Consider the following 26,447-nt stretch of genomic DNA (forward strand, 5'->3'; position numbering starts at 1 on the left):
CAGCTTACAGTCCACACTTATTTATAGACTAGAGTCCCCTTACAAGACAGCAAAATTTGCTGCTGAACTTCCATACTCCTCTCATCACTGCTTAGCACTCAGAAAACTGAACTGGTCAGAATTCCCCCATAACCTCCTCCTCTCTCAGCTTCAGATAATTCATTCTATTCTATACCAACCCACTTTCTGCCCCAGTTTCACATCTATCTCCCTCTACACCCGTTTGAACCCTCAATAGCTTAGAACATCATCTCCTGACTATTCCCAAACCCAAGACCAACATGGAAAAAAAACACTATAGCTGTTACCCTGCTGAGAAATGGAATAAACTACCTCTAGACATCTGATACATTAGATCCAAATCCCAATTCAGAAAGGCAGTAAAAATTCACTTAAAGGGAAATAAACTATGTTTGTGCTGTCTTCCTCCTGGCTGACTCATCTCTCTAAGGTGTCCTATTCTCTCATCTTACTTCTAATTCTGTGAAACCCTACCTTTCTCCTAATCTCTCTCTTCATTGCAAAACTGCTACCCATCTTTCCTTCCTCTCTGCTTCTATCCTGCACTCTTACAAATTCGTTTCATACTTGCCCACCTCTTCTATTCACAGCCAGTCTAATTTATTCTGGTATAAAACTTTTCATAAGCTAATGTCTGTCTGTATTATGTCCTTGTTTCTCTCCTCTGTATCCCCACATGCTGAAATGCATATTCAAATTGCCATGTATGTTGAACTTGCTGTTTGTCTGTGTAAATCTTCTGTACTATTATATGTCTAATTAGTTGTATGTTTTTACTGTGGAGCTTTTCTCCCAGAGTCTCCACTGAAAAAAGGGCTCTGTCCCAGTTGGACTAACCCGGTCAACAAATGTCAAATAAATAAATAGTAAGTAAATATTCTTAAAGTAGTCCAAAGTATGTTCAGAGTAATGGTGAGTGTGGAAGAGAGGTGAAAAAGAGAGTGCAGGCAGGGTGGAGTGAGTGGAGAAGAGTGTCAGGAGTGATTTTTATTTATTTATTCCAGTTTGATGACCGGGGAGGTCCACTGGACTCGGGGAGCCTGTTTTCAGTGGAGGCCCGGGGAGAAAAGCTCCAACAATACATAGTTACATGAATAATTACTAAGAAACTTTGCATTACTGACAAATAAACAGGTAGCATTCATAAGGAAACAAACAATGACAATCTTGTTTAGGCGTAAAAGGCAAATGGCCTTGTGGCTAGATTTTACAGTATAGTTATTTATACAAAATACAAATGAACAAGGTTAGCTAGGTGAGAGGTTAGCCAGGAGTAAAAGCGATTTTTTACAAAGTTTTTGACAGCCTGGTACCAGTAAGAGTGAAAGGGAAGGTCTACAAGAGGGTAGTGAGACCAGCTATGTTGTATGGGTTGGAGATGGTACTGAAGAAAACACAAGAGTCAGAGCTGGAGGTGGCAGAGTTAAAGATGTTAAGATTTGCATTGCGTGTTATGAGGATGGACAGGATTAGGAATCAGTGTATTAGATGATAAGCTCAAGTTGGACAATTTGGAGACAAGCCAGAGAGCCAAGATTGTGTTTATTTGGACATGTGCTGATGAGGGATGCTGGGTATATTGGGAAAATGATGCTAAGGATGGAGCTGCCAGGTAAGAGGAAAAGATAAGGTTTATGGATGTGGTGAGAGAGGACATGCAGGTGGTTGATGTGACAGTGCAAGATGAAGAAGACAGGAAGTAATGGAAACAGATGATCTGCTATGGCGTCCCCTTGGGAACAGCCAAAAAGTAACAGTAGTACAGAGTATTCTAAGAGCTAAGCCAAAGCAGGAATAGAGAAAGGAGATTTTTGTCAATAGGGATGGCAGCAAGTAGGGGTATAGAAAATAGATGAGAGGAAAAAATTTCCTGCAGAAAATGCTAAAAGGAACTAAGGTATTGAGATCAAGTAACTAGAGAGGTAAAGGTAACAGAGTGGGATGGGCCAAGCAGAAGTATGGACAGCAGGACGAGGACTGTCTTCCCTACCAGGGATTGATAAAGTATAGGTATACTGAAAGATGTAAGAGAATGCTAAATGAAAGTTCTCCTCTGGTAGCGTGTTTAGTTGAGGCTAGAACATAAGCTGCTGGTAAAAATAAAATAATTACTAGGGCATATAAAACATTGCATTATAACAACAAAAATCAATCAGAAGAGGTTAGAAAAGATTGGAGAGAGAGACTGGAAAGGTAATTTGCAAAAGAACAATGGATGCACATCTTTATGGCTCCCAGATATGCAACAAAGTCAAGAATGTGTATGAATTTTATTTAGACGTGGTTTTATAGGTATTTTTATACCTCAGGTAGACAGCAACTGTTGGAGGAGTGGTCGGATAGAGAGAGGTAATTGGGAACATGTTTGTAACAAGTTGGCAGATTTAAAAAAAAAAAAAGCTTATTACAGAGTGCTGTCAAAAATGTTGGGGAAGAAAATGGATGTATCTAAGGAAATTATTATTTTGTGCTGGGACACAGTGTCTGAATTGCCTAGACATAGTTAAGCCTAACTAAGTATAATACTGTTGGTTGCCGAGAAAAAGCAGTTACTAAAAAGTGGAAATCAAAATCTAAACAAACTGTTACTAAAGTACTGAATATTGTAAAGAAGGTAAAATGACTGAATATGGGATCTTTAGAAAAGGGAAGGCACAAACTATAAATAAATTTAATTTGTGGGAACAATAAATGCAGAATAATGTTCAGGAGGAGGTGTAAATTTAAAGGAAAGCTAGGAATTGAGCAATTTATGTAATTTGGCAATTGATGGGAATTGTTAAAAATTTATACTGCATGAAACCTATGATAGTAATAACAGAAATATCGGTATCCTTTGTTTTCCTTTATATTATTGTGTATCTGTGTCACTTTTGTAGTTGTGAATTAATAAAGATATTAAAAAAGGGTCTATATTAGATCACTGAACGCTTAAAAAAGCGAACGGTGATTTATCGACCCTATGCAAGTTTTAACAAAAAAAAAAAAATACTTTAATCATTACATTAAGTGGGGGGCTTTGCCCCCACCCCCCCTACTTAAATATACCAACTCCAAGACCGCACTACAGTGCCAAAAATGGCAAAGTAACAAAGGGAAAGAGTTTGCTTAAAAGCTGCTTCAATATTTTGCCATTTCAGGCTTTTGAGTCCGACCAAGACGCATTCGAAAGAATGCATCTTTGGTCTTCTAATAGGGAACCTAAAAAAATACATGCGAATAAACGTACTATGTAAAGGACACAACCTTCCCGCTTGTTCTCCTTATTAAAGTCCATTGTATTATATGTGGCAAGAGGAAACATGGGTGTCCTAGAGAGAGATGGATACATTGTGTGAGAAAAGATCTGTGATAGTCCGGCATCCATGTTGAAGAAGGTAGGAGAGTGGCATTGAATCGAGAGAGATGGCAGTAGTTGTCTCAACATCTCAAAAAAATGATAATGATTACCCTCAAGATAACCAGATCATTCTTTCAAGAAGAATTTTCCGGTCTTTCCAGCCATCCTCTTCCTTGGAATAGCATGCATGCCCAAAATTTTTTTAACTAATTTTTCCTCCCATTCAACATCCACTTCTCATTACTGACCTACCTCATCTAACAAAACAGTCATTTTTACCTTTTTACTTGAATTTGGCGTTTCTTCTCTACTTATTCTTTACTGTCTCACTCCCGACTTCTCATTTATAGTCTGGCAGGTTTAGCTGTTTCCATCGGATTCTACAAGCATTCCACCTCCTCAGGCAGAGCTGTTACAGTCTCTTCATATAAAAACCGAATATACCAGTAAGATTTACAGACTTGGATTAGCCTCCAGATTACTGTTTATTTCTATAAAATTCAGTTGCAGTGCTTTTTTTTTCTTAATCAGTTATGGCACATCATGGTAGTCCCATTCTAAGTTGTACACAGCTTATCTTTGTAATATCTAAAATGCAGTATCGAATCTGTTATTGTCACTGTTGACCACAGGACAGACACCTATACTCATCAAGTAGGGGAAAACTGCATCAAGCATGGGTTTAAAATAGTTTTAATCTCTAAAAGAGGAGGAGTCCAGCTTGAAGCACCATGCATGTGCACTGAAGTGGAGTGCTCGTATTTTGCTTTACTGTTTCTACTCATGTATTAACAAAATTTTATGAGAAGGGGACAAGAGCATCATATACTAAATAGGTTCATAGGTTGGTACTATGCTATTGGCCTTGGGGCTATACAAGCCTAGCCATAACAATTCCCTGGCTATTTCTTCCCACACTATTTACTTCCCTGGACCCCTGTCTAGTAGGGCGACAGATGTGATCGCCGGGGTGAATTTCCTTTCTCCCATCCAATCATCAAGGTTCCTTTTGAAGAGGGCCAAAGAGGCGCTCTGCTTGACATGTATGGGCAGTCTATTCTGGAGTCTTGGGAGTCTCTGGGTCAGGAACCTATCCCTCCAGCATGTTTTGTTTATTGTGATGACAAGGTTTAGATCCCTGGAGCGTGTGGCTCTGAGGGATTGGGATTTCTTTAAGTGTAGCATGTCCAACAGCTCTGGGTTTGACATGGCCTTGTATGTTAAGCAGAGATCGCCTCGGAGTAGACGATATGCGACAGAGTATAGCTAGAGTTTAAGGCGGTCAGTATAGGGCATCTGCTTTAGGCCTGTGATTCTTTTAGTGAGGTATTTCTGCGGCCTTTCCAGTTGATGCAGATGTCCTGAGAGGTACATACCAAATGGGGCGTTGTATTCCATAATGGGTCTAATGAGGGATGAGTACAGTGGGACAATGACCTCCTTTTTTCTGGATGAAAAGACCTTAATGATGAGGTGTGCCACATAGAAGGATTTCCTGACTGTTGTGGCAATGTGGTTTTGAAGGTGAGACCACTGTCCACCTGTGTCCCTAAGTCTCTTATCACACTTTTGGTGTTTAGTATACTGTCACCTATGTGGTAATTCACGGGTACATGTTTTTCTCAAAGGGGATAACTATACATTTCTTGGCATTGAGCTTGAGCCCATGGCTCTGGCACCAAGCATCTGTTTCTGTCAGGCCCTTTTGTAGAGTATCCACATCATTTGGGGATTCGGTAATGGCTCCCAGTTTGCAATCATCTGCAAACTTTGTTAGCCAGAATCCCTTAGTGTTGGCTTGTACTTCAGAGAAGTAGATGCCAAACAAGAGAGGTCCCAGGACTGAACCCTGAGGCACTCCACTTGTCACTTGTCTGGAGTTGGATTTGGAGTCAGCTACTTTTACAGTGTGGGTTCTGTCATTAAGCCAGTTGGCAACCCATTGAATGACATAGGGATTAATGCCCAGCTTAGTAAGTTTATCTATGATTCCAGAGTGGGGGACGGTGTCAAAGGCCTTGGCGAGGTCCAGATAGGCTGTGTGGACTGTCTTACCCTCGTCCACAGCTCTGTAGACTGATTCAAAGAAGTCAGTAAGGTTCAGGAGACAAGATCGGCCCTTCACGAACCCAAACTGGGTGGGGTCCAGTGTTTTAAGGTTGCCAATGTCTTTGTTTATAAGTTCCATGATAATACGTTCCATGGCCTTGCAGATCAGGCTCGTCAGACTGATGGGGCGGTAGTTCCCAGGATCCAAGGTGGATCCCCCCTTGTGGAGTGGGATAACTGTAGCTGTGCGCCTCTCAATGGGCACGAAGCCTGAGGTGAGGGTATGATTAAACATGACAGTTAGGTGAGGTGCCAGTTCATTTTGTAGTTCATGTAGTACACAGCCCAGGATGTCATCTGGTCCCATGGATGCTGTATTCTTAGCTTTGGAGAGTGCATTTTTTATCTGTGTGGCCGTTATTACTGGAATTTGACAGCCTTCCAGTATTGAGATGGGCCATTTAGGGGGTGAGAGGGGGGTGAAGTTGGCACTGAATCGATCTGCCAGGATATTGGCAATATCCTTGGGATCAGTATATTTAATGTCATTCTGTTGTATCTCAGAGCAGATCTGAGCATTGCCATTTAGATTCTTGACAGTTATAGAATGCCTTGTGGTTGTCTTTGGAATCTTTGGCAATTTTATTTTCATAATTAGCTTTGGAGGATTTTATGAGGGATCTCAGCTTTTACTGAGGCTGGTAAGGGATTGTTTTGCATCCTGGGATTTTCCTCTTTTCTGCAACAGTTTTCTCCTTTTGTTGTAAAGTTTGTTTATGGCAGGGGAAAACCAGATTGTCTTCCTTTTTTTGGAGGAGAACATCTTGGTTCTATTTGGTATGACACGATTCATGCATGAGTGGATGTGCTCATACAGTGCCTTAGTGTACAACTCAGCATTCGAACTTTCCGTTCCCATCTGCATGGGTGTCATGAAGTTTGTAACTTCTGACTTGAGTAGCATGAAGTTGGCCTTGGAGAAGTTTTCTATGGCGGTTTCCTTACTGGGGGATGGGGGTGGGATGTGGATGTTAAGGGTTTTTAGCTTATGGTCTGATCTGACCAACGATGGGGTGACCATAGGTGTGGAGTGTCGATTTCCCATGTTGGTAATGACCAGGTCTAGGATATTGGAGCCCCTGGTGGGACTATGGATTAGTTGATCCAGGGCATTGGAATTTATGAATTCCAAGAACCGTTGGGCAAAGGTGTTGGTGCACTAGTAGTTTTCCCAGTTAATGGCAGGTTAGTTGAAATCACCCAGTATTAGGGTGTTTGGTTGTATATTAATATTTTCCAATGTGTTTAGAAAGGTGTAGTGAGAATATTGGGGCAAGGTGGGGGATCTGTAGCAAGCTACAATTTGGATTGCAGTCTTACCTAGTGTTAGTTGCACCTGGAGAATTTCAGACTCATTGTGTTGGGCAACTAACCTGGTGGTGTGAATATCCTTGGTGAATATGGACACTCCTCCACCTTTAGTGTTTCAATCCTGGTTTGGTAGCCGAAAAGTGTGGTAAGAGTTGTAGCGTGGTATTACAGGGGTGCTCTCTGGAGCCTTGAACCAGGTCTCAGTTACTGCACAGATATCGATGTTCTCCATTTTTAGGAGTGCCTCAAGAGAGTGCATTTTGAGGTTTAGATTTCTAGCATTGAGTAGCATTACCTTCAGATTTTACATGCTTGTACCTGTTACGGTGGTGGTTTTGTCCTTTGACAGTAATTTATAAATCTAGTGATTCGGTTAGGCTGTTTTTTGAAACAAACTGTTGTTTTGTGTCTCCTGTCCAAATCCAGGTGGATCTGACTTGGGATGTGGCTATGTTTATGTTTGAGTACTTCAAACCCAAAACGTTGCCTGAGTTTGATAGCTATAAGACGAGTACAGTGTCTGCCGACTTGGCAAACCTTTTGAAGAAGATCGCTACCATCGTTCCTCAGACTGACAAGCCTCTTCTCAGCCTGGAAAATGTATCTGCGTACATTGAGAGAACTTCTGACAAGGTAAACTTTCCCAGTTATTTTTGGTTTTCACTCTCCTTTTAGTTATTTAGTTTTTTAATGAGATGTACATGGCTTTATTAGTGGCATATACTGACTGTTTCTTTATCAAGTATTCTGACCATTCTGCCAGTGTAGCACAGAGGATTAAAGCTATAAGGTGCTAACAAACTTCTTTTTCTAGTCTTGAGTTTGAGTTCCTCGTTCTCCATTTGTCTACGGAAACTGAACAAGTCCCTTAACCAGACACTACTCCCATGTTGCCCTTGATTAAAGCATGTGCACATGGTGGATTTACATGTTGAACAGATAAATCAGTTTCTAAGTTTCCATTTTGTTTTTCTTTCTCCTTTTCTAGATGTTTGATGGCACTCTGGTAATGGAAGTATGGGATGTCCTTCTGTTCATATGCTGCTGTATCCATTACATGAGGGAGTCTGTCTCTGGTTGACTCGTACATCCCGCCATTTTACAAAACATAAATCCTACTGCCAAGGTACATGCAACGGCCTGCATCAGTCAGCGTACGTCAGCCATAAATGTACGTTGGGTATAAAGTAGATGTCAGCATGCACCTACCTCAGAACTTTTCTGCCACCTGTTTAACTGGCAGCTCCAGTCATCGCTCACTTAGAAAAATGACCTTGTGCTTGTTCGTGTTTAGGTAAGTACCCCATAGAAGGTTTTGTTACTTTCTTGCTACTGTGTTGTGGGTTAGAATAAACAGTTTATGCCTTCCACATTGAAACTTGCCCTTTCTACTTGACATTGTCTAGGCCCTAACCATGATCGTACCACTTGCGAGATCTGTAAGGCCTTACACTGCACTTAAACTATATTTAGAGAAGCAGCATCTAAAACGCCTAACTAGAGCCACGGACCCCACGTCGAGAACTTTGGAGGAACTGCCGATTTTATATAAAAAAAAAAAAAAAAAAAAAGGCCAAGAAGCTTCGACCTGAAACTACGACTGCACCCTCTTTTTCGACCGTACTTCTTTCGAGGCCAATTAAGACTGGGAAACCAAGTCGGAATCTGCAGACCTTCTGCTGACAGGTACCGGGGGGGTTGTTAAGGAGGCTGCCAGCACATCTTAGAGGGAGTCGCAGGCGTCTGACCCGGGTGTTGGGGGGGGGGGGCATGGCTCATCTCCAAAGGCCTGTGTGGGGTTCCTCAGATCATTATCCGAGAAGATGTTCTCTTGGACGTCATAGAGTGTCATCCAATTTCTGGTCCTCCTTCTCTTCATCGCATCTTAGACACCTCTTTGTCGGAGGGCCCCAAAAAGGAAAAAAAAAAAAGACTAAACATACTGTTCCTTCTCAGCAGGCCATGCCATTGGATCAAGTCCTTGGCTGGTAGGCCTTTACCCAGGGCCTATTTAATGCTTTCATGGCCTTACGCCAGACATCTGCACCTGTCCAGGCTCATTCGGCCTCCAAGTCTAGGAGTAGGCCGTTGGCTGACATTTCCTCTGAGGAAGAGGAATCTACAGGGGATGAGTCCCTTACCTGTACCTCTCAAATTACCTCCCCTCTGGGGTATACTTCTCCAGAGGAGGAGTCAAATGGAACCGATTCCATTGGGGAAGAAATCACCTTTGAGGAGGCAATTGTCCAAATGAAGGACTTTTGTTAAAATGGGACTGCATTCAGGTATCTTGAGATCCAAAAGAGGTATTATGACCTCTTGCAAATGGAGTCCTTTAACCTGTCTGCTGTTCCTCCTATCCAGCCTTCATTTTTGGATGCATTCTTGGCTGCATCAAAAGCTCCAGATTCCCAACCCCCTGCACCAAAGCACCCTGACAGATTTTATGAAGTCCCTGAAGATGCCAAATTTCTCTTCAAAGTCCCTTCTGCAGATCCATCAACTCTTTCTGTTGCTGCAGGTAAAACATCGAAACTTCTTCCCCCTACTTGCTTCCCTTCAGTAAAGAAAGCAGAATTATGGAAAGATCGGGCAAAAACTCTATACCTCTGCCACCTTAGCCTTGAGAGCCGTAAGCTGTCAAGCTCATATGGCCAAATATTCCTTGGCCCTACTTATAGATGCCATTAATCAGTTTGGTGGGTTACCTGATTCCCCCAATGAGGCAAAAATAACTAGCCTGTTGAATACTTGCAGCAAAGTTACCAGACACCCTTCAGCAAGGGCAGCTGCTTCAGGGTCAGTCATCAGTAGATATTCCTGCCTCAGGCTACAGCCTTTGCCAGATATCGGAACAAAACTTATGGAAGCACCCTTAGATAACAAGGCCTTGTTTGGGTCTGCGGCTGCCGAGCTCTTTTAGGCCCTTCAGGTGAAGGGCAAAGAGCTTCAGGCTCTTGAGCACATTTTTGTGTCCCCTGTTTCTTGTTTCCAGAGGAAATACCCAGCCAGAACAACCTTTGTGAGAAGCTCTTCTAAACACGTCCTCCAAAGGGAAAAAAGATTCCAGGAAGCAAACCCATTCCAGGTCTTTTCCCTCTACACCAGCTCAAAAGCAGTCCTTTCAGGCCAAACCTATTAGTCTGTGACTACCAGGTCTTAAGCCCAAGCTACCCCCTCTCCCCGAGTCTCTCCCTGTCTCTTCCTGCTTGGAAACGGATGAACAAAGACTCTTGGGTTGTCTCAATCATACAAGGTTATTTTGTGGTGTGGCAGTCCAGACCAACCTTCAAAGGCATTCCTCAACCCCCTCGAGGGCAAATAGCTACCTTTCCTTCTTTCCAGCAGGCCCTCCTCTCTCAAGGCACTATTCAAGAGGTACCCCAAAATTTAAGAGGGAAAGGATTTTACTCCAGAATGTTTCTGGATGTTCTTCGTGTTTCACTGTTGTAGTCATTACATTTGGGTTATCTGTTTGCAGGTAGCCCTCAGTCGGCCTGATTAACAAAGTCTTGAGTCCTGTGTCGGTTGCTGTCCTTTCTTCCATGACGTCAGGTCGTCAGGGGTATAAAACATGCAGCTGACGCCATTACATTCGTCTTTCTTGCTGTGCGGTGCCTAAAACAGAAGCAGTTCGCAAGTGCCGGTCGGCTGACTCCTGAAATTTTCGTTTTCGAGTTTCAGAACCGAAGTCTTCAACTAAAGCTAAGTACCCTGTTGGGGAAACTTTTTCTTGCTCCTTACCAATGTCAGTAAAAGTTATTAATTGCATTACTTGTGGAAAGCAAATACTTCATAAAGATTTTCATTCATACTGTATTCCTTGCCTAGGCCCTGACCACAACGTAGCTTGCTGTCGGTTTTGTGCTTTATTTAATCAACGCACTATCCATCGTCTGTATATTTTCACCTCTAAATATTTCGGTTCTCGGTTTAATTATCCTGAAATGTCGTTGGTTAGCCATCCGACTACCGGGATTCTGAAAAAACGCAAAGATAAAGACAGAGACAGGCTGCCAAGATCCAAAACTGCCGGCATCGCTTCTCCTAAGCCAGTCGCCAGTTAGATAAAACAGTGGAAACAGGACCACCACAAAACAGTGCGTATGTCAAAAAAGTAAAACTTTTAATAAAACGAGCGCTTTCACGTGTTCAAATACACGCTTCTTCAGGTTTAACTAAAAGACACAAGCCTCCAGGCACAGAATGGTATAATCAACACATTAATCACAATCATTTAAACAATTAATTCATCAGGACAAAATGTAAAAACTATATATTTACCAAAAACTCTAAGCATCCTAAAGACATCAAAAAACCTTCACAAGCTGCATCAAAACAGAATAAAATATATCTTAACAAATATATATATATATATATATATATATATATATATATATAAATTTCACTATTTATAAAATTATTATTATTAAATGGTGTAAACAATATATGCATTCATAGGAATGAAATAAAATAAACATTCATCTACCTACGAGCTGCTAGGGCTGCTCTGATATTAACATATTGATTTATACCAGGCTCAATATGAGCTCTTAGTTTGAAAATCCAGCCTAATTCAATTGACTCTAGATAATTAAAACTATCACCCCCTCGTCTATTTAATTCAACAATTTGCAAAACTCTAAATGAAAAAACATGTTCAGGATAAATAGTAACATGTTTTGCTAACGCATTAGTAGGGACTGATTTCCTAATGTCATAGATATGATTATATATCCTCTCCTTAAGTTTTCTAGAGGTCATACCCACATAAAAGGCTGTACATTTCATACAGGTTGCCAGATATATTAAATTGGTGCTGTTACACGAAGCATGAAATCGAGGAGTGAACATATATACCATGCTGGGGTGTATAAAATCTTGTTCCCTAGTAATGTACTTACATAAATTACAATTATTGCATGGATAAGTACCATAACTTATGTCCCTTGGATTCTTGGCCAAACCTTCACTAAATCTCTCTATACAAAGTAACCTTTTTAAATTCTTGCTGTTCTTATATTTAAAGCGGGGAACTTTCCCTAGTTATATCAGAGAGTCGCTGATCTGTCATTAAAACATTCCAATTTTTCTTTATAATCCCTATTACATTCTTATTGTCATTAGTATACCTAATAGTAACAGCCAAACGGCCTGACTGAGGTATATTCAGCCTCCCCATGCCTCTATCTTTACACCATTTCTTTTTACCTTTCGAAATATCCAAAGGGCCACCTACCAAGCTTCCCCTTGCATCATTTATGACCTCTTTTGCATATCCTCTATCTAGAAATAATTCGTCTAGAAGTTTCAATTGTATTAGTCTATCCACAGGATCTCTACAGATGTTACTGATCCTGAGATATTGACTCTTAACAACATTGGGAAAAATAAAACGAGGATGCATACTGCCAAAATGTAATAAGGCATTCCTCCAGCAAGTCCTTCTATAAAGCGAGGTAGACAATCCTCCCCTCTCATTCTTGCTAATGGTTACATCTAAGAAATGTATTTCGTGTGTGGAAGTTTCCAAAGTAAACTTCAGAAAATTTGTAGTAGTACCTAGGTAGAAAATAAACTCCTGCAACAAATTCATGTCAGCATCCCAAATTATTAGAATGTCATCTACAAAGCGTCTATACAACCTAACATGCTGAAAAAAAGCTGTATTAAAAACAAACCCCTCTTCCCAGTGGTACATCACCAAATTGGCATAGGAGTTTGCGCATGGGGTGCCCATAGCGACACCCCATGCTTGCCAATAAAGCATGTCCTGAAACATGAAAACATTGTTGCTGAGAACTATGTCCATTAAGGTACATATCAAAATCTGTTTATCATTATTATACTTCTCCATAGCATGTAGCAACTCCCTTAAAGCCTCCAAACCATGTCCATTAGGTATGGCAGTAAACAAATTTTTTACATCCAAAGTTACTAATATACAAGAAGAAAAAGATTCATATTGCGTCTTTAGCACATCAAGATCATTCAGCAACTGATGTGTATGTTTGAGAATGGTAGGTATGCTTCTAACTAAAGGACCCAGGTTGCTCTCCAAATAACGAGATATGTTTTCCGTGAGCCACCCTTGTCCAGATACTATAGGTCGTAGGGGCGGGGGGTAGACCCCTTTATGTATCTTGGGAAGGCCTTTAAAATAAGGAATTACAGGATGTTCTACGTGAAAATATTCAAAAAGCTCATAAGATATTTGCCTGCACATGAGGAGATCATGCAACTCATCACATACTCTCTTTATTATCCTGTTCACATCGTCTTTCCCAACCTTGACATAGGTATCATCATCATTTAATAACTCCAGCATAAGAAGAATATAGTGGTGTGTATCTAAAAGCACCACTCCCCCACCTTTGTCAGCAGGTCTTATCGTTAAGCTGAGGTCCCGAACAAACCTATTTAACGAACATCTCTCCTGTGTATTCAAATTAAAGAAAAGACATTTCTTAGTTTTATCAGAAAAATAATTATAAAAATCTCTCTCAAAAGCCCGTACAAAACATTCAACACTAGCAGGCATATTAGGGGTAAAAGTACTCCTACGTTTAAAAACAAATTCACACGAACCAGTCGCCAGTTAGCCGGTACTCAGTGAGGTGCTTTCGCAGCCCCTGATACCCGCAACTTCTGATTCGCAGGCCTCTACTGAGACCCATTCGGCGTCCGGTATGCCGCGAGATGCTTCAGCTGTGGAACCTGCAGATGTCTCTACCTTGGATGGGTCCGGAGCCACTGTGCAGGCACAGGCTTCTGAGGGTGTATTCAAACCTACGGACTTGCATATTAAATCGACGCCTCCTTCTTCACTTAGGCTTAAATCTCAAACCATGCTTAAAAAAACGACGCTCAGGCCACATGTTCAGGCCTCTATGCCTAAAAAACAAATGATAAGAATGGCTGAAGATCTAATAACTCTAATCCGGGGTAGCCAACCCCCCCCCCCTTCTAAGAGGCCTAGGACTGAAGTTGTTTGAGTCTTCTGACCAGGATTCTGTTTTTTCTGGTTCTTGTGATGATCTGGATTTGCCCTTATCTACTTATGAGGATTCTGATGCAGAGGACTCCATTCCCTCTGCTTCCCCTCCAGAGGATTTTTCTTTTGGGGAAATCTTACATACTTTAAGGGAGCATTTCCACTGGGAAAGCCAGGATTTCTCTGATTCAAAAAAGAGGCTTAGGGATTTTCTTACTCCTGCCTCAGCATAGGCCTTTAGCTATTCCTCCTGTACTAGACATTGTTGATGCTTTTTCGGAATCTAGTTTGTCCCCTAATTCCTTGCCTCCTGCTCCCAGAAAACTTGACAGATACTACAGGGTCCCTGAGTCACACAAGTTCCTTTTTAAAAATCCTATTGCATATCCAGAGACTATTTCACAGGGGCCCAAGGGCATTAAGGCTTCTACTGCTAAAAATCCTACCCCTTCTGATAGAGACTCTGGGGCGCTGGATAGATGGGGTAAGATGGGGTAAGAAGGTTTATACTTCTGCAACCTTGGCCATTAGGGCTTTAAACTGCCAGTTTCATATGTTAAAGTATCAGCAACATATTATTGGGTTGCTTAAACAAAAAATGTTGATTCCAGACTGTGTGGAAAATAAAGAATTACAGGATTTAAAGCATTCTGCTGAACAAATTGGAAAACATACTTCGCAGTGTGGTTTTGATTCTTTAGAGGCCTCTTGCAGGGCTGCTGTTCATAGGGTCATAGGTAGGTACTAGGCTATTGGCCCTAGGGCCTATATAAGCCTAGCCAAATGTACCCTGGCTTTCGCCACCCAAGAAAATTATTTTCCTGTGCCACTGTCGAGCAGAGCCACAGAAGTGATCCCCGGGGTGAATTTCCTATCTCCCATCCAATCATCAAGATTTTTCTTGGAGAGTGCTAATGAGGAGCTTTGTTTGATATAGAGAGGTAGTTTGTTCCAGAGTATGGGAAGTCTCTGGGACAGGAATCTATCCCTCCAGCATGTTCTGTTTATTGTGGTGACGAGGTTTAGGTCCCTAGAGCGTGTAGCTCGTAGGGATTGGGATTTCTTTAAGTGGAGCATGTCTAAAAGCTCTGGGTTGACATAGCTTTGTGTGTTAGGCAGAGATCGCCTCTGAGTAGGCGATATGCAATGGAGTAAAGCTGCAGTTTTTTTGAGACGGTCTGCATAGGGCATCTCTTTGAGGCCAGTAATCCTCTTTGTGAGGTATTTCTGTGGCCTTTCCAGTTGTTGTAGATGTCTTGTGAGGTACATACCAAAAGGGGCATTGTATTCTATAATGGGTCTAATGAGTGAGTAGAGGGAACAATGACCTCTTTTTCCTGGATGAGAAACCTTTTGTGATGAGGTGTGCCACATAGAAGGATTTCCTGACTACTGTGGCGATGTGATTATCAAAGGAGAGACTACTGTCCACCTGTGTCCCAGGGTCTCTTATCACACTTTCAGTGTTAAGTAGACTACCATCTATGTGGTAGTTCATGAGTTTTTACCAAAAGGGATGACGATGCACTTTTTGGCATTGAGGTTGAGGCCATGGCTTTGACACCAGGCATCTGTCTCAGTGAGGCCCTTTTGTAGGATGTCCACATCTTTTGGAGTTTTGATTATGGCTCCTAGTTTGCAGTCATCTGTGAACTTCTTTAGCCAAAGACCTCCTGTGTTGGCCTGTACTTCAGAGAACTAGATACCAAACAGGAGAGGACCCAGGACTGAACCCTGTGGTACTCCACTTGTCACTGGTCTGAAGTTGGATTTGGAGTCTGCTACTTTCACAGTGTGGGTTCTGTCAGTGAGCCAGTTGGCAACCCATCTTGTGACATAGGGATTTATACCTAGTTTAGTGAGTTTATCTATAATTCCAGCATGGGGGATGGTGTCGAAAGCCTTGACAAGATCTAGATAGGCTGTGTGAACCACCTTACCCTCATCTACGGCTTTGGTGACTGCTTCAAAGAAGTCTATCAGGTTTAGGAGACATGATCTGCCTTTTACAAACCTGAACTGGGTGGGGTCCTGAGTTTGGAGATTACCAATGTCATTGTTTATAAGTTCCATGATGATACGCTCCATAGCCTTGCAGACCAGGCTAGTTAGGCTAATGGGGCGGTAGTTTCTGGGGTCTGTGGTGGCTCCCCCTTTGTGGAGTGGGATAACTGTTGTTGTGCGCCATTCAGTGGGCACATAGCCTGAGGTGAGGCTATGATTGAACATGGTACTTAGGTGGGGTGCCAGTTAGTTCTGTAGTTCATGTAGAACACAGCCTGGGATGTCGTCAGGTCCCATGGATGCTGTGTTCTTGGCTTTGGATAGTGTGTTTTTTACCTGTGCAGCCATGATTACAGGAACTTTGCATTCTTCTGGTATAGAGATGGGCCCTTTAGGGGATGACAGAGGGGTAAAGTTATCACTGAACCTATGTGCCAGGATGTTGGCAATATCAGTTGGTTCTGTATATTTAGTGCCATTGTGCTGTAACTCAGAGCAGATCTGAGTGTTGCCATTGAGATTCTTGACATAGCTATAGAATGCTTTGTGGTTGTCTTTAGAGTCAGTGGCGATTTTGTTTTCATAACTAGCTTTGGAGGATTTTATGAGGGATCTCAGCTTCTTACTGAGGCTGACCAGGGAGTTTCTCCAATCATGGGATTTTACTCTTTTTTTGCAACAGTTTCTTTCTTCTGTTGTAGAGTTTGTTTATGGCAGGGGACCACCAGATTGGCTTCCTTTTTTTGGAGGATAGCATCTTGGTTCTGTTAGGGATTGCACGATCCATGCACTTGTGTAAGTGCTTATAAAGTGCATTTGTGTAGGAGTCAGCAGTCATACCTCTATTGTCCATCAGCATGGGTGTCGTGATGTTTGCCACTTCTGTCTTAAGAAGCGTGAAGCTGGCTTTGGAGAAATTTTTTTGCTGTGGTTTCCCTAATGGGGGGTGGGGGAGGGATGTGGATGTCTAGGGTGATTAGCTTATGGTCAGATCTGACCAATGAGGAATTGACCTCTGGTGTGGAGCACCGGTTGCCCATGTTGATAATAACCAGGTCTAGGATATTGCTGCCCCTGGTGGGGGTGTGGATAAGTTGATTCATGGCATAGGAATTTATGAATTCCAGAAACCATTGCGCACAAGAGTTGGTACATGAGTAGTTTTCCCAGTTAATGGTAGGGTAGTTGAAATCACCCATTGTTAGGGTGTTAGGTTGTACTCTAATATTTTCCAGTGTATTAAGAAATGAGGAGTGGGAATCCTGGGCATGGTGGGGGATCTGTAGCAAGCTACAATTTGGATTACTGTCTTGCCCAGAGTTAGTTGCACTTGGATAATTTCGGATGCATTATGCTGAGCAACTAGCCTGGAGGTGTGGATATCCTTAATGAATATGGACACGCCTCTGCCTTTAGTGTTTCGGTCCAGGTTAGGTGGCCGAAAGGTGTGGTATGAATTATAGCCTGGTAATGCAGGGGTGCTCTCTGGAGCCTTGAACCAGGTCTCTGTCACTGCACAGATGTCGATGTTCTCCATTTTAAGGAATGCCTCGAGAGAGTGCATTTTGAGGTTTAGACTTCTAGCATTGAGTAGCAATACCCTCAGATTCTTCTTGCCTGTACCTGTTAGGGTGGTGAATTTGTCATTTGAACCTTGCCTAAAAAAGGCACTATAGGGGTGGCTAGAGCCTTAGCCAGTATCCGGTATCCCAGGGACGACAGGTGCAGGCCATCTCTGGCAAAGCATCGTGGCTTGTCGATCATGTCATCCCAGGCAGACAGATACTGGATCCCCTTAGAATGACACCAGAAGCTTAGCCAATTGTTGAAGTCAATCATTTTGTCCTTGTACTGTGGTATCATTCTGGGTGATGGCAGGATGCTACTTAGGGCTAGGGTCATACCTGCCTGGGCTACAAGATCGGACAGCTCCTCCATGTCCCTTTTCATGTAGTCCAAGGAGGTACGTCTCAGGTCATTCACACCAACATGGACAATGACAGAGTCATATTTGTACTTGTTGTGGAGTGACCTGAGTGCATGCGTTATTTGGCGGATCCTGGCACCCGACAGGTAGCTGACAGTAACTTTCTCCTTGTTTAGCCTGGTGAGTGGAACATCAGTGTGCCTGACTATAGAGTCACCTATGACTAGAGTGTTGGGTACGTTGTTATGCCTTATGGGCTGTGGTTGAGTGGCACACTGAGTTTGTGGGCTATGTGTCATTTGGGTTGTGTTGGGGGGGTGGAGGTTGCTTGTGTTTCTGCTTTGGAGGTCCCTGTTGCTTGGGCAGGTTTTTACTGAGAGCCTCTACAAATGTAGGTGTGTGTTTTGTGTTTCTGTGTGTGTGTTTTGGTGGTGTAAGTTTTGAGGGACTGTGTGCTGAGTGTGGTGCAGTGCAAATGTTTACTTTCTCCTCTTGACTGTCTAGTCCAGTCTTGGGTGAAGGGAGCTTTGCTTCCAGTTTGGCTATATAAGTGCATCTCTCACATGTTGTAGTGTTGGGTGGTAGGAGAAGAGGGTTGTCTATGTACGAGGCAATTACTGCATTGCCCCAAGATGCCCAGATTCATCATGTAGACAGGAGAAAACACCGGGAGCTGACCCTTAGACATGCCTGAATAGGTGCTTATTTGTTAAGTACTAGAAACTGTTTTCCTCTAGACAGTGAGGAAAGTTGAGTGCTGTAGTAATTTGTAGCATATTTAGTGCTTACAATAAGTTCTGAACAAGTGCTGAAACAAAAAACTGGCTAGTTCTAAGAAACAAACTTAAGCTAGAAGGCTTCCCTCCAACACAGAAAGGCTTGGGGGCCTAGAAGCCTACAAATAGTCCCGGACACAGCAAATCTACTTCCAGGCTAGACTTACCCACAGGAAAGGCAGGAAACAAGCTTAGAAATTTTTTTTTTTGGTAGTGGAAAGAGAGAAAGGAGTAGCAGAAACTAAGCTGATTGGCCTTCTCAAATGTTCTCCCTGTACTAGGTAGAATGAGGTAATGACACTAGACTGGGAGGAGGGTCCCAGATCAAATTTACACTAGGGGCGGGCAACTGCAAAGCCACCAAGTATTCTCTCTCACTGAAATGCCTGATGGCTTTGGCTAAACCAAGAGGTCTCTGAATATGTGCTCAGACACACAGCCTCCAGAAACAGTAGGCACAAACACAAGCCTTAATATAGAAATGCTACAAATATCCCCAGTACTTTGAAACAAACTGCAGAAATGTTTCTCACAGTATAAAAGCAGCAGTGAGCCTTTAAATGAAAGTTTTAAACAGCTAAAGGAGCCTCTAGAAAAGAGTTTAACTGCAAGAAGTTATCAGAAACAAACAACCCAACAGATGCTTGATAAAAGTCGACAATTTCAAGTTAATACCTCACACACAGTGAAACTAGCTAGAAAAATATACAGTACACAAAGTGCTATAAATAAAGAAATAAAGAACAAAATAAGCAAAAAACAGGATACTTAATGTTATATATTATAGTTCCGAGTTTGCTCAGTGTCCTTCCTTCGATTAGCTCAGTGTTACTGGATCTGTGATCAGTAGGCATGCTTGGCTTAAGGAGCAATCTTTGCCTGATCATGTTAAAGCTAAATTGTTGGATGCTCCCCTTAAATCAGGGCCGCCTGTTTGGCAACAAGGCTGAGGAAGTTCTTAAAAAGATGGAAGATAAAGCTAAATCTATGCAAACTGTTAAAGATTTCTTACAAGTTCAGCCTCCTAGATATAGTAGGCACTGGCCCTCTAGAAATTTGTCCTTTTCAGCCCCTTCAAGGTCTTCTCAAGCCAAACCCGGACACAGCAAAAACCCCAGGTTTCAGTCCCAGGGGACACACAGGACTAAACAGTGGGCAGGCTCCACTTCCAAATCTGGGAGTAATTAGACTCCCCCCTGTGGTAACCTGTCTCAGTGATTTCCTTTTAAAATTTCCAAGCACTTATCAACTGATTGCCCCTTTGGGGGTAAAGATTGCTCTTCATGCAGAGATCTGGGATCTCATTACCCAGGACAAATGGGTTTTAAATATAGTGTCCCAGGGATACAGATTTCACTTCCACACATTGCCAACGCCAAGCGAGTGGGCGGACCTACCTCCAAATCAGTGGGCAGAGTCCCAAAAACAAATACTTTGACTCTTAAGCATGGGGGCTATTCATCTGGTACCAGAAGAGGAAAAGGGACAAGGTTTCTACTCAAGATTTTTCCTGGTACCCAGAAAAGACAATTCATGGCATCCTATCCTGGACCTGTCTACTCTAAACACCTTTTTGGAGATTCCACAATTCAAGATGCTGACTCTTCACCAATTACTTCCTATGCTAGGCAAAGATGCCTGGTTAGCAACACTAGATTTAAAAGAAGGGAATCTTGCAGAAGATACCTAGGCTTCAAAGCAGGCTTCACGCACTATCAGTTCTCTGCACTGCTCTTTGGCTTATCTACTGCGCCCAGGGTATTCACAAAGTGCCTAGCTCCAGTTATTGCATTTTGCAGGCAAATAAATATTCAACTATACCCATACCTGGACGATTGTCTAATTCGGGCAGAAAGCCAGGACATACTTTTAAATCATCTGGCCTTTGTACAAAGGGTTCTAACTTGTCTGGGGTACACCATAAATGAAAAGAAATCACACCTGGTACCCTGTCAACAAATTATATTCCTGGGAGCAAGCTTGAATACAATTTCCCAGAAGGCTTATCTCACGCCAGAGAAACAAATTCATTTGACAACCTACTTCAAACAAGTGGCCACAAAAACCCTGCTATCTGCAAGACAAATACTGCAAGCCTTTGGGTTCATGGTTCGTGGCCTCCAGCTTTCTTCTAATTCCATATGCAAGACTGCATATGAGGAAACTACAGTTTTATCTAAAAAGCCTATGGTGTCAACATTCTCAGGATCTAGAAGCAATGATTCCTGTCATACCTTGCCTGCACCTAGAGTTCCTTTGGTGGGCAGAGGCCTCCCACCAAAACAAGGGAATACCTTTCACACCACCCCCTGCCGCCTAAACCCTAACAACAGATACATCAGACTATGCATGGGGGGCCCACCTGGCAGGGAAGTGCATTCAGGGCAAATGGAACCCAAATCAAATGCAACTGCATATCATTCAAAAGAAATGTTAGCTGTACAGAATGCTCTGACAGCCTTCAAGGACCACATTCGTCCAGGACAACTAATGATAAAGACGGACAACACAACTGTTATGTGGTACATAAACAAGCAGGGGGGGTACACATTCTTACCCCCTCTGCAGACTCACCATGGCATTTGTGGAACACTGCCTTGAGCTCCCAAGTGCACCTACAAGCTCAATTCCTGCCAGGAAAATTGAATACACTGGCAGACGGACTAAGCAGAAACCTCATGGCCCACATGAGTGGAAACTGGAACCAAGGATTTTCAACATGTTGACAAGCAAATGGGGGAGCCCAGATATAGACCTTTTTGCCTTTCCCCAGAACTACCAATTGGACAAATTTTGCACAAGGACTCCCCACAAACAAGCCTGGAAAGTGGATGCTCTGTCCTTCAGCTGGAAAAACCTATCAGTCTATGCCTTCCCCCCTCTGCCCTCTAAAGTGCTACTAAAAATCAAACAGGACAAACCAAGGATGATTTTGATTGCTCCAGACTGGCCACACCAACACTGCTACCCCCTCCTGTGCAGTGTGTCATGGTTACCCCCATGGCACCTGCCTCAGACTCCTTCACTGTTGTCTCAGCAGGAGAACCAGTTTCTGCACCCTCAGCTTCTAACACTGAACCTTGCAGCCTGACTAATTACATAATCTCTCCTTTACCATCCCTCAGTAAACCTGTGATGGATATCATTTTAGAGGCAAGGAGGCCTAGTACTCACAAATCTTATGCTGAAAAATAGAAAAGATTCTGCGCCTGGAACCAATCTCAAGGGATGTGCACAGCAGCGCCCAATTTACCTCAGATGTTACAATACTTAACTGAGATGCTTCATAAGGGTTTGTCTTTTTCCTCCATTAAAATCCATGCCTCAGCCATTTCAGCTCGTTATAACACAGAACCTCCCCTCTTCTCTCATCCACTGCTCAAGCAGTTTCTCAGAGGGGCCAAAAATTTCAGTCCACCCAGGAGAGCTCCAAGCCCAGCCTGCGACCCTAACTTTGTTTTGGAGAAACTCATGCTACCTCCTTTCGAGCCAGCTGCTACTGCAGACTTAAAATTTCTTTCTTGGAAAACAGCTTTTCTTTTAGCAGTCACTTCAGCTAGAAGGGTATCTGAATTACAGGCCCTTATGGCAGTGGAGCCTTTCATCATCTTTCATGCGAAGCCCAAGGTGGTATCCAGTGTGGCTCTTAATCAGTCCATTCATTTGCCAACCTTCTTTCCCAATCCACAGAACAAAGAGAATGGATACTGCATTTCTTAAATGTGCACAGACAACTTAGATTCTACTTGGACAGGACTAAACCTCAAAGGAAATCTGAACAACTGTTGGAGGCATTTGCTGCAGGGGGCAGAGGGGAAGGCTATTTCAAAGCAAAACATTTCTAAATGGATAGGCCATTGCATTAATTTCTGCTATAAGCCCCATGGAAAACCTATCCTCCAGGGGATCAGACCTCACTCCACCAGTGCTGCATCTACCTCTACCTCTACAGCCTTTGGCAGAGGCGTCCCTACCAGGGACATCCTAGAAGCTGCTAACTGGAGTTCTGTACATACTTTCACCAAGCATTATCATTTGCCAATTTTCTCTAAATCCTTTGCCACTGCAGTCGTGCAGGGCCTTATAGCTGATCCTAATGTTATCTAAATTCCTCCTCCCAACCATGGCTTTGGGAATCTACCCAAATGTAATGGCTGCAACAATGAAACACGAATAACATAGTACAGTTGTGTACACTTACCATAAATGTAGATGTGTATTCACTGATGCAGTCCTGGTTACCCTCCCTCCAGCCCCCTAACTTCTTTTGGCTATACCTCTACTTTCCTTTACTATGCTTAAAAGCCTTTTTGGTGTATTTGCTTTTTTGTTGGCGGGATATCATTGTAATTTTATATTTAATTGCTTCCTATTAGGGGGGCTTCTAACATCTGGGGCAAAAATACTGATGTAATGGCGTCGGCTGCATGTTTTATACCCCTGACGACCTGATGTCATGGAGGAAGGGACAGCAACCAATGCAGGAGCCAAGACTTTGTTAATCAGGCCGACTGAGGGCTTACCTGCAAGCAGGTAACACAAAAGTGATGACTGCAACAGTCAATACACTGGAACGTTTACATTTATGGTAAGTGTACACAACTGTACTTTCTCAGGAAAGAAGGTCCCTGAAGACCTATCTTGAATCTGTCCCATCTAAATACCTTTCTCAAGGTCCCATCCTTTCGGATGTTGACTCTTCCTACTCTTCTTCCCCTGATTCTCCCTCAGGCATAAATGGTCTCCTTAGACATAAAGGATGCCTACCTGCACATCACAATCCACCCACCTTTCAGGAAATTCTTTCTCTTATCAGTGTGTTCTGTGCATTTTCAGTTCTGTACTTTGCCATTTGGTCGTTCTACGACCCCGGGGTTGTTCACAAAGCATTTAGCCCCAATCATTGCCTTCTCCAGAACACACATGATCCATCTCTTCCCTTATCTGGATGATATCCTCATCCAGGCATCATCCCCACAGTTGGTTTAACAGCACTTGGACTATACCATCTCCCTACTGAGAGGCCTGGGGTCTGCCGTAAATCTTCAAAAATCTTCTCTAACCCTCTCCCAGGACCATGTGTTCCTAGGATGCAGGATTCTCACAGGGCAAATTATGGCCTGTCTTCCTCCAGACAAGATTCAGACTCTCATCTCTTATTTTCAGGGAATTCTTCCTCTCCAAGCCCTGTCAGCCAATGAATTTCTAAGGCTCCTGGGATCCATGGCCTACACCATTCCCTTTTTAACCTTAGCAAAGCTATGCATGAGGAAATTTCAGTGGTTCTTGAGGACAGTCTGGAAACAACACCTGCACCCTCTGGACTTTATGTACTTCTTACCCTGCCTATCCAGGGAACTAAAGTGGTGGATTACCCAGATTGCAGGAAATCCAGGTCTTCCCTGCAACCTCCCCCCCCCAAACCAGGATCTGTACCCAGATGCCTCAGACTCAGGCTGGAGGGCAACTCTAGGAGACTTGAGAGTGAGGGACACCTGGACCCACTCCCAACACAGGGAACACATCACCATCAAGGAAGTGAAGAGCCTTGATCTTTGCACTTCAAATTTTCAAGGCTCGTATCCTTCCAGGAGTGCTGAGATGGTACACAGACAACACATTAGTGATATGGTACATCAACAAGCAAGGGGGGGGGGTCAAAGTCCTACATCCTATGCAGATTGGCTTTGCAGGCATAGGATATTGTACAACAGAGACTGGTATACCTCCTAGCTGCCTACATCCCTTCAGCTGAGAGTGTGATGGCAGATTCTCTGGTAGAGTTGTTTGCCTTTCCCCATGAACAGACAACTCCCAACGTACTGCATCAGGATATTCACCCCTGGGGCATGGAAGGGGGATGTTCTTCCCTTCCCATGGAAGGGGATGTTTGCTTATGCATTCCTCCCATTCCCTGTTGTATAAAAGGTTCTACTGAAAATTCAGAGATAACCTCAAATCTTGTTGGTGACCCCCTTTTGGCCAAAGCAGCACTGGTTCCCTCTTTTACATCATCTAGCCAAGAGCAGTCACCACAACTTACCTCTCAGGATGGACCTACTCACACAGGGGAAGGGAACTCTCATACACCCCCAAATATTCACCTTGAACCTTACGCTGTGGGTAATAGGGGGTTGATTCCCTTTAGACACCTTTATATTGAGGATCTGCTTCAGGTTCTGCAGGAGGCCAGAAAACCCACTGCCAGCAAATCTTGTCTATCCAAGTAGAAAAGATTTTCCATTTGGTGTCTAAAACAAGACTTTCAACCACTGTCGTAGATCCTCCAGTGGTTCTGTCTTACCTGTGTGAATTGATGAACACTGGCTTGTCATATTCTTCCATCAAGGCACATCTTTCTGCCATCTCAGCATGTTTACCTCTCTCCCCTCCTTTGGCTTCCAGGCTGGAAGTTAAGCTTTTTCTGAAAGGAGTACTGCACATTTGACCCCCAAGGAAGCCTATTCCCCCTCCATGGGATCTTAATTTCGTGTTGGAAAGGCTTACCTTACCTCCTTTTGAACCAGCTAATGACTGCAGTCTTTAACACTGCACATGGAAAAGTATTCTTTTGGTGGCTATTACTTCAGCCAGAAGGATCTCTGAACTGCAAGCTCACATGGCTTCTCCCCCTTTCACAGTTTTCCACAATAACAGGGTTTTCCCTACTTACTAACCCATCCTTCATGTCCAAGGTAGTTGACTTTCCCTAAATCAGGCCATCAATCTAGAATCAGCTGCCATTTTAGAGGCAACCACATGGTTATCTGTCTACATGTTCATCACAAATTACAAGTTGGATGACATTTTCAGGTCCAGAGCAGGATTTGCCAGGGCCATTCTGCATGGCTTTGTAGAAAAGTCTGTCTTCCCGCTCCCAATCCTTAATAGCATGAGCTTTTGTATTCTCCCTCATGTAATGGATACAGTAGCATATGAATAGAAGGACATAGCGTAGTTGTGTAAAATCTTACCATAACCATAGATGTCCTTCTCTTCTGTATAGCTTCCCACCCAGCCTTCCCCCGATGCTTGCCTGAATCCTGAGTACTCACTCCATAGTTGCTGGTTCCCGTCAGCATTCATTTCTGAGATAGTTGCGTGCTGACGTCCACTTTATTCCCGATGTACACTCAGTGATGCGGGCCATCGCACGTACCTTCGCAGTAACATTTATCTTTTGTAAAATAGCCGGATGTATGAGTCACCCAGAAGCAGTGTGTCTCATGTTATGGATACAGCAGCATATAGAAGAGGAAGACATCTGTGGTTCATAGGTTGATAAGGTTAGGTTATGGTAAGGTTTTACACAACTATGCTTTCTGCATGCATTGTTTAGATAAATAATAAGCTCCTTATTTCATTTTTGGTATGACCTGTTTTAAAGTATATTTTATTTATTTATTTATTGACATTTGTTAACCGGGTTGGTCCATCTGGGCTTGTAGCCCATTTTCAGTGGATACCCAAAGCGAAAAGCTGGAATTCGCTAACAGTTTACAGTTGTTAAGATATTTAAGTAAGAAAAAAATTACAACAAAAACTTATGTTGTGTCTTTCGGCTTTTCTCACTTAGGGGTCGCCACAGCGGAACTCCGGTCCGCTAATGATTGGCAGTAGATTTTTACGTGCCGAGTTCCCGGCCCTGATGCACAACCTTCGAAGGTACGCCATTGACGCATGTCTCCACACAGAAGACGCTCTAGCTGAGAATCGAACAGGACAACGTCTTACTGTGAGGCAACAACGCTGCCGCAGCACCACCACCGCAGTACAACAAAAACTTGTTATACAGCAAGTAAAAGACACAAAATAGAATGCATGCACAACAGGGATACACCTAAAGTTTTTACAGAGAAATGATACATTACATAAGTTTGTCCAGCTGCATGATTGAGTTAACTAAGTATCAGCACAGTAAGGTTCAAGATGAAATGGGAGGGGTTATTTAGATGTGTATAAGGG

The 26,447-nt window shown here is 42.9% G+C and overlaps 1 protein-coding gene across 4 annotated transcripts in view; it reads left to right on the forward strand.

Annotated features, from left to right (window-relative positions):
- Nucleotides 1-26,447, forward strand: part of CABIN1 (calcineurin binding protein 1) — a 4,301,447-nt gene that overhangs the window by 1,909,448 nt on the left and 2,365,552 nt on the right. For all 4 annotated transcript variants that reach the window (XM_044068841.1, XM_044068840.1, XM_044068839.1 and 1 more), the window contains one exon: nucleotides 7,208-7,414. In XM_044068841.1, the coding sequence (XP_043924776.1) occupies nucleotides 7,208-7,414 (207 nt within the window). The remainder of the gene's footprint in view (nucleotides 1-7,207; nucleotides 7,415-26,447) is intronic.

The sequence above is a fragment of the Protopterus annectens genome, chromosome 4.part0, assembly GCF_019279795.1.
Source record: "Protopterus annectens isolate FY-2018-M chromosome 4.part0, PAN1.0, whole genome shotgun sequence".
In the NCBI taxonomy this organism is placed as follows: Eukaryota; Metazoa; Chordata; order Ceratodontiformes; family Protopteridae; genus Protopterus; species Protopterus annectens.